We start from the raw sequence: 15071 nt of genomic DNA, 5'->3' as shown, positions 1-15071 counted from the left end.
AGACGAACGTTTAGACTATATAGTAAATAGCAAATATTGCGTCAAAATCTGTCTAGTGTCGGAAATACGATCCTTTCTTTAAAAGTATTAGAACCTTTTTGTCGGTATTTATATTTGTCTTATTACATTATTTTAAAATATTTTTCTTATTGTACTATATAAATCGCTCACAGAGAATAGTGTTCGATATAAGTACGTTTTAAATAAAACTTCTATATGTGTATTGTATTTATAGTATTTATTTTTAAATTATTTTCAAAGTAGGTATTCTTTACGTTTCCGGATTGTCAACTATATATACTCGTGGTATTAAAATAACGTACTTGACGGGCGATTCGCAGTTGGGCTCTTTGCAGTGGAAATGGTCGATGTCGGACATGGCGCAACCAGAACCGCCGGTGCACGTGTTTGGTTTGAACCGGGTCAGGTATCTGGGCCACATCTCCACGTCTTCGGGCGACCCGCCGTCCGCGACGCCGGTAGACGAGTTGTCGGTGAAGAACCCGTGGCCACCGCTCATCTTGGACTGGGCCCGCGGCGTGGAGGACAGCGGCGACATGGGACCGCCGCCGCCGTCACTCGAGCTGTTGCTGTAGCTGGCCGCGTCGCCGGCCTGCGCGGCGAGCGCGGACAGCGAGGCCAGCGAGTTGGCCTGCTGGTGGAGGAACTGCAGCGAGCTGCTGGGCGATATCGACAACTCGTTCATTTGCGAATCGCCCGCGGCCCCCGCACCGTGGGACACGCGCCTCCCGTCCCACGGCACCCATTCGTCGTCGCTGACCTGTTCCGGCGGGTTGCCGACGCCAACGCCGCCGCCGACCACTACGCCGCCGACGACGCCGGCACCGCCGCCACTTCCGGCCATGTTCATCACGGCCTGCTGGGCCAGCTTGAACTTTCGGTACGCGATTTCGCTGTCTTTGCGCTCGTGCTTCCGCTTGTGACTCAGCAGCTGTCCGCTGGAGTGCAGAACGTAATTGCATCCGTCCCGCACGCAGTGGATGTGATTGCACACCTGCGAGAACCGACAGTTGGAAAATCCACAGGGATCCGGTTTCATGAACTTTTTGAAACCGTCTCTCGCCAATTGTTCGTCTTTGATGTGATAGGTCTTATGTTTTTCTGAAAAAAGAGAAAACAATAGTCTCGTCATCATTTGTTGTGGTTCTTATAGTATATATGTGTTAAAAATAAAAAATAATTCGTTCGTTCTACAATATATTGTTGCTTTTTAAAATAATAATATATTATTTTATTTTTATTTTTTCGTCTGTATTCATCAATATACGTATTATTGTTATTATCGTAGAACGATATGTAATATAATATGTATAATCAATACGATGTTATAAATATATCTGTATAGAAAAATATGTAAGTAATAATAATATATTATAACACCTAAAATAATGACAGTTCATTAGTATAGGTACTAAAATCACAGAATAGAGATTTTAAATATTGTTAAATATTAAATTATACAAAAAAAATATAATATTTAACTGTTATCGGACAATTCTAAAGATGCCTAACAATTATTCAGTACGATTTTTAAAACTAAACAGGATAATCCCCTCTCCCCCACTCTATTCGTGCGAAAACGTTGTCAAACTTCGTCATTTACTATAGTTGTACGAATAATACGAAATTTAAATCATCTAACGAAACTCACCCATGTCAGCTTTGTTTTTGAACGTAAACTGACAGTGATCACGTCTGCAGTGAAAATGTGTAGTTCTCTGACCGTAGAACGCGCAGTACGGTGTTCGACATTCTTCCGTGGCTCTAAGTCTTTGGAACCCTTCTTGTATTATGGCTGAATCTTTTCTGTGATAGTTTGCGTGCATCTGTACGTCGGACGTACTTATATAGACTTTATCACAGGTACCCTGCACAAAACAATTACGGTTATATTGTAAACTACGTAGACGTATCACATTTTTAAGTCACTACAACTCACTTGAATGCAATGATAATGTGTTTGCTTGCGGTTGTGACTGCATCCCTGATATCTGTCCGAACAGTCGTCGCTTGGCGAGTATCTCATGAAACCGTGTTGCAAGCTCTCGTCCCTCTTTTTGTGCCATTTGAAGTGTCTGATCATTTCTTCTTTCTTGACGAACACTCTTGAGTTGCAGTCGAGACAATGGAAGTGCTCTCTGTGAGAACAAAGCAAATAATAATAATATTATACACTATGTCATCACTGCACTTCGGACGAGTCGCTCTGAAAGGAGTCGCCGCCGTACCTGTAATTCAAATCTCTACACCGGGCTGATCCACATTCTTGACAGCTACTGAACCTCCTCACGTAACGCGAGTAATCGCCACTGGTCGGTGTTGAGCACCCACTACCTCCACCACTGCCGCCAATGTTTGACGATGCCCCTTGTAACACCATGGTGACGTTATTGAGGGCCGAAGCGATCGAGGAAACTCCGGTCGTCTGAGATTCAGTTCTAGAAGTCGTCAGCGCCAACGGACTCAGGGATCGTTTTGATATTCCGTTATCTGTGAAAAAAATAATAAAATGAAATTCATATATATAACACAATGTAATGTGTACGAGTATATATATAATATATTGTTTATGTATTAAAACACGCGACTTATAAGTCATCTTAGGCCGGGTGTCGAGTTACCCGTTCGGTTCTCAGCGAGGCCATGAGAAAAATGAGCGAATTTTTCAAATCCTCTATAAAGAATCCGTATATTGCGAAAACAAAACAATAACGACAATACGAGAAGCCACCGGATAGGGTTAAATCATTGTGTTCCCGGTAACCCGAGCTGTCCGTGTCACCTCATTTTACCCCGAAAAAAACCTTTCTTTGTACGCGCATGTAATACAAAAATATATAATAACAGTACATAATATAAAGTTGCAGAATGGTTTTTTGTGGAAAAAAAAATATAAGGTGGCAGACGCGTAACCCGATGCTGGGCGAAAGGGGTGACACACGCAACCGGGAGACGCGCCGGACTGTTTTCCCATAATTACGTATACCTACTTGCAGTGGTCCAGGTGCGCGTGGAAACGAAATAATAAATCCTTCGTGAGTGAGACCAACCCTTTCGACAAAAAAAGAAAAAAAAGGTCACCGTCTTTTTGTGAAAAAAAGACCGCGAATACAATGAAACATGTGATGTTTAAAAAGGGAAATTTATCAAAAAGGGAATCGCGCTACATTGTGTTATAATATATTATATTTTTTAAGGAGTTTATACTGTCGGTTTCGTAAGATTATTATTTTATTTTTTTTTTCATTATATTAGTGTATACGTGACATTATTTTTTTGCTCTGTGTACTTATATACACCGATTCCCAGCATTAATTTTAATAAATCCGGTAAACGACGAACGCGCTAGCTTTTTTATGCTGCGGTCGATGACTTAACAATGTCACTGCAACTGTCATATTATAATTTGATACGCCCAACACGGTTTTATAATCGCCACGATGCAAAAGAAGTTACCTACGTGATAACAATCATTATTGAGACTGCCGAGTGTATTTTAATATTTTTGTATTTGATTTTCCCGGTTTGTCATTGCGCGATCGTATCGAGTGACGTCAAGGAAATCACGTGGGACAAGACACACGCACTCAACTAGACCAAACCCTGAGACTAAACGTGCATAATATAATAATAATAATAATAATAATAATATAAAAGCGTTATTGTGCGCGCGCAGTGCATGATGCTCGGCAGTTGCAAGTCATTCTTTGTACACACAATCGTATGGGTATATACGCGAGTCTTATGCAGCATACACCGCCCTTGACACGGATAGTGGTTTACGAGTTGAGAAAAAAAAATAAACAAATAAGTAAACGAAAAAGGCGATAATTGTAAATAATATTTGTACGTAATGTAGGTGTACGCATTATAATGTGTAAACTGTTTGTACACACCTATTTATTTAGTCCAAAAGATACTAGTCGTATATAGGTACAGGTGCAGATTTTAGGGAAAGAACCCAACATTAGGTAAAAATTAAATTCCAAAATAGACTGTATGTATTATATGACGATGTCGGATCACAATATTATGTAATATTATATAACATTATGGTCGTCCTAGGATTTTCCGCCAACGCATATACGTTGAGATAAAGTTTTATCTTCGCAAACTCATACTCCGCTCAGAATTAAAAATTTATAAAAATAAATACTCGTTGGCCAACGAAATATTTTGTTATCATCGGCGGGTCACAACGTCTTCGATTGAAAGTTTACAATTGCCCTGCTACTCCCTCTTACTAGCGACTGCCACCAAGCACCTATTCAGTCTCGATACAGCCGTTTTCCCCTTTTATTTCACTAACAGCCCATATTGTGCGCGAAATTGAAAACTTATCAGATTCGGGTTTAAATACGCATGTTTGGGTCGTCTCTCTCGTATCTGGCCGCAAGACGACACAACGCAAATTAAAAAAAAAAAAAAAGAAAGAAAGAAACGGAAAAAGAATTTTATAATGAACATAGTTTTATTGTTCTAATGAAAACTATTGATCTCCGAGTAAACCAGGTATTTTTTTTTTTTTTACATTATCGAACTTTAAACTTTTTAGCCATTGTTCGAGTACCTATTGTACAACTGACTGGAACAAAATAATAATAATAATAAAAAAGTTTAAACGCACAGGCCTCGTAGACGTTTCACAAAAACTCAATCACCATGGTAACCGATTATTGTTGATATTATTGGAAATTCTTTCTTCTTATTTTTATTTATTTATTTTTTACTCCTATCCACTCTTCTCGACTTCTGAACATTTCTCTTCCTCCCACCCCCCGGTACTCGTCTTACGTCCCTCTTCGACTTTAAAATTGATTATCCTGCGAATTCGTCTTTCCACTTATATATATTATATATATATAATAGTATACTAACACAAGCCGGATTCAATAATACAAATCGGTTTAGTCTGTCGGTACTTCGGTAGTATTTTTTTCACGAGGAAACAAAAACAAAACGCCGTCGTTTTAGCGAAAATTCCGGTTTGCCACGTTGCTATTATAGTCGTCCATCACATTCGGCGTGCAGGGTCGTGCGCGTTCGTAGGCAAATGACGGGGGTTCACTACAACCGTCACGGCCTTGCAAATAAAAGAATGTAACACAATAATATAGTTAAACGCGATATCCACGTATATGACTCGTATTATTAAATCTATACCACTATACGTACATATTAATATACTTAACATTTATTACAACATTATAGTCGATTGCAGTAAAAAAAAAAAATCTTACACGTATATACTTATATATGTATATATTGTAATATTGTATTATTATTATTATTATTGTAGTTATCAAATATAATATTTTTCCTATGAGTTTATAATATCCGTACACGTGCGGGTGGAACTATCGTCGGACGGTTTTCTTTTTAACTCACTTTATTTATTATATTATATGTACGCGAATTGTGCGTCTCTTTTTAACCGTAGTTGTCTGCCCGTCTTCGCCCCTATATCCTATGCATATACACACACACGCGTACCGAATTTCTCGCGTATCATTTTTCCCGTGGGTGTACAGAAAATTACTTCGGGCACAAATCCATTTAGTATCGGTGTCACCTGCGACGCACACACACACACTCGCGCGCGCGCGCACACATAAAAAATACATATTCTGTCTCATAATTCATCGGATGCGCGTTATAAAGGGATGGTTTAACAAAAAAAAAAAAAACGAAAAAATACCATTTTTACCACTATGTATATACGGATTTCACGGGTTAAACACTATGTTTTATTTTTTTTTACGTTCTTTTATAGAAAATTTAAAAATGATGATGAAAAGACACGATAATGGTATTTGAATTGTACGAAACGTGTCTTAAAGACATATATGAGGTCATGACGAAGCATAAACCGAAACGCTTATAGAGGTGTGGGCACGACTCCTCCGTATACATATATATATTATTATTATATACATATGCAGTGTATACGTTGCATGCGGGATTTAGTAGGGGAATGAAATAAAAAGAAATCGTTTTATTTTATTTTACTTTTGTATATATATTTTTCTCAACCAGTAGGTATTATACACTAAAAAAGAACATGTGGGTAAAATAAATATTAACAGAAAATATCTATGTATGCGGCAGCCACAGCCGCCGGAGGTATTTTGTACGCACAGTGAAATCTGTGATATTTTTTCGAAGTGATTAATGGGCATCCGTTATCTATTCAGTGCCAGAAACAACGAGGAAAACATTTTTTTTTTTCATTCTACTATCTCTCTCTCTCCCTCCCTCCCTTCAGCTTTTCACCACCCGCGTTCGCGATTTAATGACTTCTTTCGGATTTACTCTCATGTAAACGGTGTTTTTTTTTTTGCGAGTACCTACACTTTAATACCGCGTATACTGCAGTATATATATCATGTATATATTGTAACCGCACTCGTATATATATATTTATATTATTGCAAAAAGTGTTGTAATTCGGATTGTTATTAGCATTTTTTTCTACGTTGCGCGTCGCACGCGAGATGATCGAATTACAGTAGGTATCGTACATTTTATAACTGCGGTAAGTATAATATACATTTTCGCTGCTGCAGCCGAGGCTGTTTCTTTTCCGTTTTCATAGGTTTTTCTCGTATGTGGTTTTTCAAATATACATTCTATTCGACCAGTGCGTCACGGTCCGCGTACCCGTGGGATTATAAGCAAAAAAGCAGAGATAAAGATATACGATAGTATATGAAAAAAAAATAATAAATTATATAAAATATAATAATAACTAACAATGGATAAATGTGCGAATACAATATTATGCAATCCGATCGTCGTCGCATGATCTGGATCCGAACGATAGTTTTACCAGCGTGTATAATATTCTATATTCTATATTATATATATATTTGTATATATGTAGGCACAGCCACTGTTTGTATAATAGATGTAAATAATATTTTTTTGTTTCGTAACGGATTTTTCTCTCCGTTTTTACAAATTCGCTAAATATATGTAAACATGCGTATGGCGAAATTCATAAACGCTGCCAAGGTGTAAAGTTTTCGTTTCATAATAAATTTGACGCATGTCGGCGTGCTTGCGTATGATAAATGGTATCGTTTCGATTTTTTTTTTGTATCATTATCGATAGCGTATAAAGTATATTATATCGTTGTACGTTTCATTTGCCAATATATTATTATTATGATATTGTTGAGCTGCATTGATTTTCAATAATGATTTGGAAAGAAAAAATCGTGTTTGAAAAAAATAATACTCGGGCCAACGCTATCGCAGCGTTTGATTTATTTTATAAGTCGAATTAACAAATACCAGTGTGTTTTTTATTTGTTTTTTTTTTTTAATATATACATATTTGTGTTAACACGTATTTTTTTTCCACTCGAAGGTATACCCTGTGGCGCTAAGAGCCGACTACGGTCGAAAGACCAGTATAAACATTAGTTTTTATTACGAGTTATTTATCGTTGATTCGTCGTCAGGCGAGAATTACGTTTTTAAAAACTATAGTGACAAATTATTATTATCATTATTATGTTATTATATTAGGTATACGCCGGGAGTCTAACGATTTGGTCATATACCCATAGGCATATAATATTATTATATATATATAAATGGGAAGCGTGTACACAACGGTTATAGCATTATTATTATTATTTTACTAATATAATCACAGTCGGGATCGCCCACTAATATAACAAGTATAGGTATAACGACAATAATAATCATTAGGAAATTGACGCGACAACACGTCTTTTACTATTTTATATTATTATCACTCGGTTAGGATCGGTTTACTGCCGGTATATGAGACGTTGGACAGTTATTATAATAATAATTTTAATACGAACGCGTCCAATTTATTATCTATTATAGACACCATATCCGTTTGTCTTACATGCTATACAGTCGTCTGTTTTTTTTTAGTTTTTACGCGATTTTATTGATCCGGGAGCATTTACCATCATATGCGGGAACAATATAATGTGCCTTACAGACAATATTTCACACGCACGCCGATGTACAGTAAAATATTCGCCGTGACCGTAACCGGATTTCGACTCGCACGTACCTATACACATAATATAATATACGTGTGTTATATGCTATTACCTTTATACCTATACGCTGTATGCGGATATATATGCCGTGCGCGGTTACCCCCTTTACGGAAATAATTCTAGCTGCACCCCACGTGTAAGTATAGTACCCATACGCATAATATAATATATAATATAGCGGAGCGCGAAATTCTCTAATCCCGTATCCGATTTCTGTTTACGTAACAAGCAGGGTCGCGCCATTTTGCGTATTATAACAATTTTTTAATTTCTTTCGGCGAGGTGCCAGTGAAACGCACCACTGCTACTGTTGACGACGACAAAACGGTCGTCCTTAATCCTTTCCACAAATTAAATAACGTACACAATACAATATTACATATAGGTGTACCTACACCGTGGCGGGGTTCCCCTGGGGCTGACGGCGACGACGACGACGACGACAGCGTGTATGTGTATATGGGGAAACGGGAGGGACCGGTTTTATTTTTTTCTGTTCGTTTCGACCTTTTTATAAAAAACCGACCCTCTGATATACGCACGTATATATGATTAAATAATATAAAAATCACTCTTCATAATGCTCGTCATAACCCTTTTTTTTTTTTGGTTTCATACGTTTTCTACTAACCTAACCTATATATAAAGATACGCATTTTATAGGGCAAAACAGACAAACACACACACGCGTGTGTGCGTATACTGCAGGAATACAATATTTTTTTTTTCTGAAGGGGTTGCAAACCACCTGGACCTAAACATCACAATATGTGTTGTAGGCATATACGTGCAGAGCTTTTTTATTTCTTCCCCCTTTTTGCTCTTTGTCGTCTTTCCGAACACCCGCGACATACTATATTTATACATACTATACGATACTGGCTGTGCTGAATACTCCCACGTCGCATTGGAAAAATGAAAATTATACATATTATGATATTCTGTAGAAAAACAAATTCGATGCAAGTATATATACATATAATAATTAATATGACACGATGTTATATAAAATATATTGCATGCTTAGTGTGTACGGAATGCTCGTCCGGCGAAATTGAATCCGATAAGAAATATTCGATGTTATAGAATATAACGATATAATATATCGCGATCATTATTACGTCGATCACGCATTCGCATAGGGATTATTATTACTATTAAACATGTCCGAAACAGAGAAATCTACGAGCTCGAATAAGTTTGTATTCAACGGCGTGCTGGTGAATGCAACACGATTTAGGTGCTGTACATAATATATACAATTTAATATTATTCTGTTTGTTTAAGAATCTGAAACATTTGCGATATTCCATTCGACGCACATACGACGACGGTTTTCGGTGTTGCACTCTCGTCGCCCTACAGTGAGGTATTTATTTTTTCGTCAATTTATATTATAACATTATTTATGCGTACACGTATTCGCTGATGATAAAATACGATTAAGCGAAATTTACGCTTTATTCCCGCCGTGCTATATTTTCATCGGTCTACATTCGGGCGCATTTGCAAAGTTGCAACAGTCAAACCGGATCGGGTACGTCACCAGTAATGACGAATTACGAATTTCGATTTTTTTTTTATTCAGGTGATAATAAGTCCTAACCGAAGTAAGACAAAAACGCGAATTTATAACTGTGTAGCGAAAAAATTGAATAATAATAAAAAAAAAATCATGACAGCGACAAACTGTGCAGAAAGGTTGTCGGCGGGAGAGGGGCGCACGCGCATTCTTCGCTGTCCGGTCACAAACCGTGACATTTTCAGCGCCGTCGTCGTATACATTATTGATGAGTGAAAAAATAAATAGGTACGACGATACCTATCACAGTCGCGGACAAATAATATTAATAACAATTATAAAAACGACAATGTTAAAAACGTATATAATACAGTATACATACATCACGGCAAAATACACCTAGCTATAAATATGATATTATGTACACATCGCATAATCTATTTGGTTGTGTATTTATATTATATAATGATATGCACACGTCCGGACGGGTGCGTTATATTAATAATTTATTGTTGGGTATAACGTAAACACAACCGGAATTTTGAATCGAAATAAAATTATTTTCTTCTAGACTAATAATATAATTTTTATTGAACAATGCGCTTAAAATATGTAGGTATAGTAGGTTTGTATACTTATTCGTAGCGTTTCACACGGCAGTAACACACACACACAGACACACAAACACAAAAAAAAATATACAATTTTTAACCCCCTGCTCCCCCAGGATGAGGTTAATTCGTTTACGGGAAACGGATGTGTCGACTGTCGAGAGTGATAATTTGCATTTTGGATATAGAACCCATGCCCGCTACGTGTATATGTATACATATTACATATGATATTAAGCACGTCGACCTTATAATTTATATATATAATATAAAATGTATACACGTGTAAACTGGAAATGTATTTCGACGTGTAAATAATCGAAATATGACATTTTACGTTTTACATAATTTTGCATAAGTAATTCGAAAACTTCTCGCGTACGTGTACGTATATAAATATATACACATATACACATACAAGTACACTTCATAACGCGCACACAATATAATATTTAATAATAATATATACCTTAACGAAATGTTTATGACTGTTGAAAAAAATAAATAAAAATGAATAACCAACATAAAGACGTAGACGATAGAAATTTCCCGAAAACTTGAGCCGTCGCGCAAAGAGTTTACCATTATTATATTATATTTAATATTATAATAGCTCTTAATTTCGAATAGCGTTCTTAATATTATTTCATCGTTATGTTAATACATTATATTGTTCTCGAGTTTTCGACTAAACCGCGACTTATTGTTATTAATATTTTTTACGTTTGCCGATTTTACATTACATTAATATTTAATTGACAATACACAATATGTCAATATGGTTTTCGGAATGGAAAATAGACGTAATCGTTATTACTATTATACAATTGATTTGGATGCAAAAATCGAGTAGGCAATTTTTTTGTTTTTCTTAAATAATTGATATTTACAGTCGACGAAGAGAAAATATGTAGATTTATTTCCGCTTAACGGGCACACGTTGCGGTTGGAAATGGATCAACGGATCAGTCATTAGATAATACTGTATACCTACATTATCTTATAAAATGCACAAACTACCGATAAATATATTATTTTAATAGCAGTTTGTATTTTCACTCTCACCGCAAAAATAATAACAATATAAATAAATGTGAACTACGATTTATTATTGTACCTACAGTTTGATGACGACTATCTTATATTAATTAAATAATATTATTTATGCCAGTCAATAGCCTCCATGACTCCCAACCATTTTAACTGTTATTATTGTTGTTTATTTTACACAAAAATGACCAGAGAACCGGAGATGGAGAAATAAAAATATTATTATACGAACGAACACGATAAAATGTGCGCGCGGCGGATGAACGAAATATGTTTTTCTATAGAAGATCAGCCTTGAACAGCCCGCACGATATTATTATATTATCTCCACATATAATAAGTATTTTATACACGCTACTTCAATTGAAATATCATTACACAATAATTGGGCAATATACCATCTCGGTGCGGGCGTTATGTATAAATGGCAAATTTCAAAAACTTCAATATTTTTTTTCAATTAATCTAACGCGTCATTTTGAGTTCACCTTATACCTATAATAGTATAATACGACAATATACCTACGATATTTATAATACTGTTATCGTCGTTCAGATTTTCTCTTTTACGACCAAAACGAGATCGGAATCGCCGGCGCAGCGGTGGCCTGAGACAACAGACTTCATCGGCGAGCGCGTTTATTTTAATAGTGTTTAAACTGTGCATTTTTAATAGTATTTAATTAACAAGTGGCCGCGAACGGTCTTTTTGTACTGCCCACGCGTGCCGCCTCAGGTTTTTCTCGAATTCCTCGTGATGGGTGAAAGCTATTACTGTGTGCGGTACGAGCAGTATACACGGTATAAGTTTATTTTTTATGTAGACCTACACTAAATTTGTACTCAGTTCGGAGGTTATTTTGTCGTATTTGTTTTGTTTTATAAATATATATAATATATATATTTTTTTTTGAATAAAAGAAAAAAATATGTTTGTGCGGAAAAAGGCGCGTGTTTATCGAGAAACGAAAATGTTGTGTATTTTACTTTACAATTTGATTATCTATTGTGGCACGCTCCAGGGAAAATGGTAAAAATAATCGATATTCTTGTAAGTTTATTGTGAGTACAGACAATACACAACAAAGTCTCGGAAATGAAAATTGATTTCTCTTCGACTTACATTATATTTCTCATACATATTAGATTTTGTTTTCACAGAAAACAATAGACTTTAATGTTAATTTGATTTAACGGAAATATATTGTAATATTTCCGTTACGTCGGATATTCAAACGTAGGTACGCTGCAATATTATTATAGTACATATAGCAAATAAAAACTATTATTTTTAATAATAATAATAATAATAAAGAACTATAGAGGATACTGCAGTATGACTCTCGCGTCAATTCGTTTGCTTCATGGCAAAAATACTGTTGCATAATATTCTAGATTTTAAAGGGAAAACGATTGGCTGCATATAATGTACTATACATACTTAACAATGTATAATGTTTTTTCAATTTAGCTAAACTTACATACATATTACATATATTGTGATTATAACCTTGTGAGTACTTGTCTGCGTAATTAAAATTGAAAATTTTATAAAATAAAAACTATAGTATAGGCATTTGTTAAATTTAATATCACTCTAAGACCATAAAAAAGTTATAAAATAACTCTAAAAGTTTTTTAGTTGGCAGGAATTGAATATTGTTTCTTACTTTGGATTCCACAAAATAATAAGGTTTTTTAGTTGATTATACTTTTTTTTGGGGGAAATCTTCTGGGAAATACCTAATTCGACCTTTCTAAAGTACCAACCACCAGCCGACTTGCTTTTTATATCCAGTTACTCCAGTTTTTTTTTATATTTATAAAATATAGATAATATATGAGACTTATAATCCTTTTATTCGAATACCTGGTGATTTGTTGATCACATACAAACAAACAAATAATGCAAATAATTTTAAAACCGTCAATATAAAAATCTATAATACATTGGTATCTATGACATTGTATATTGTACACTATTACCATATTTTTGCGTCCTATAAATATTTATATTAACGACAGGCACTCAATAATTATTATCGATTATAAATATCAATATTTTTCTATTTGTCTAATTATAAATTATTGGTAAACACGAATGTTAAATTACCTGATTAAATTAATTATCATAAGTTTTTAATTTTTAAATGCACACTGTTAAGTAATTATACGATACTTATTAAATTTACTACAACAGTAGGTATAAGAGTCTCGTTCAAATATTATGAAATGTTAATTGCATAAAAAAAAAAAATAATAATAAAAGGAACACGAACATATACGGAATTATTTTTCGGTTTTATTAACTGCTTCGTGGCGTCACACTGCCGAATACGACAAATATTTACATTGTATTAATGGCGGACTATCGAATTATTATTATTATTACTGTCGAGTAAATGGTTTTTGTGTACACACGTTAACTCTAATTAGCAGTTTTAATCGCATATGTGCTTTTAATAGAATACAGTATTAATCGAGAAAAAAATTGCGTGAAAACAAATTTTAAATACATAATAATTAATAATATATTAATTTAATATTTATTAGTATCCATATAGTAGTTACAGCACCTAATATAGTAATATACCTATATAGTTTGAAGCGTGTGCTATACGATTCCGAAATTCGGTCGACAAAGGGCCCGCACATACACACACACACACACACACACAGACAGAGTCATACACACATAATATACACACGCGCGCACGCATACATTTACACGCGCCTGAAACGGTATCGTAAAAAAAAAAAATTAAATAAAAAAAACCAAGGGCATTACCGACGAATTCATAAATACTTAATTACTAGAGGACAATAAAAAACAGACAAACGTTGTGTTTCCGACGTTATTATATATAGCAAACAATGATAATTAACATTATAACCCGGTCGGTGAACGAGGCGAATTAACACATGTCGGTTTTATATAAATATATACATAATGAACGGAAAAAAAAATGAAAAAAATAATAATAATTCGAAGACGAACACAACGCACCCGCGAATGGGTGTACATTATAATATACGTACTAATACAATTATTATGTGTACATATACCTATAATATCGTACAAGCGCGACTCTGGGGGAAAAAAACGCGGGTATAATATTATAAACGTTATAGCGGTGACGCCAAAATTTTCCGGCAAACGGAGTACCGATCATCAGTGTGTGAACAATGATTTATTTAAATCGACGAATTTGTTGTATTATTATTATATTAATTTTGTACTCGAATCGATCGGACGGAAACGAGTGTTATTAAGCCTTGTATATTATATGCTACGCGTGTACGTATTTATTATAATCGTGCCATCTCACGGATAAAATTGAGACATTTTCCGAGTTTACGCATAACAGCAGCCGTTATTGTTAATATAATATAATAAATCTTATACAATATGCAAACACCGAACCCGGAGTCGTATTCCGGTTTCGTCGAAGGCGGTATATTATAATTTTCAAGTTAACGCGCTCATTATAATATATATACTACGTTGTAAAAAAATGTTTGAAAAGAAAGTCAAAAATATTTAAAAAAAAAAAAAAGAATGTTTAAGTACATCGTCGACGTGGTATTTAGTGCGCGACGGGTTAGGTTAAATAGGTAATATTAATACGTTTATTACGATATTTATCCCTCAAACAGTATGAATCAGTACGAATTTTATCGTGTCGTGTCGAGGTCTCCGTGAAAAATTCAGCATCAGGTCTATCGTTCATTATCACGACCGGCTCGTTATGGTATAGATCATATGACAATCTACAATATACCTACACCTCAATATTATAATATTATACACATATTATT

The 15071-nt window shown here is 35.0% G+C and overlaps 1 protein-coding gene across 2 annotated transcripts in view; it reads right to left on the bottom strand.

The window, feature by feature from the left end:
* The window catches only part of LOC114130906 (zinc finger protein castor homolog 1-like), an 84877-nt gene that overhangs the window by 12171 nt on the left and 57635 nt on the right, over positions 1–15071 (bottom strand). For both annotated transcript variants that reach the window (XM_050202985.1, XM_050202986.1), the window contains exons 5-8: positions 2250–2511; positions 1961–2159; positions 1673–1889; positions 324–1122 (exon numbers count right to left, since the gene is read on the bottom strand). In XM_050202985.1, coding sequence (XP_050058942.1) covers positions 324–1122; positions 1673–1889; positions 1961–2159; positions 2250–2511 — 1477 coding nt within the window. The remainder of the gene's footprint in view (positions 1–323; positions 1123–1672; positions 1890–1960; positions 2160–2249; positions 2512–15071) is intronic.

The sequence above is a fragment of the Aphis gossypii genome, chromosome 3 (genome assembly GCF_020184175.1).
Source record: "Aphis gossypii isolate Hap1 chromosome 3, ASM2018417v2, whole genome shotgun sequence".
NCBI classification, from domain to species: domain Eukaryota; kingdom Metazoa; phylum Arthropoda; class Insecta; order Hemiptera; family Aphididae; genus Aphis; species Aphis gossypii.
This window is presented reverse-complemented; position numbering and strand designations above follow the sequence as displayed.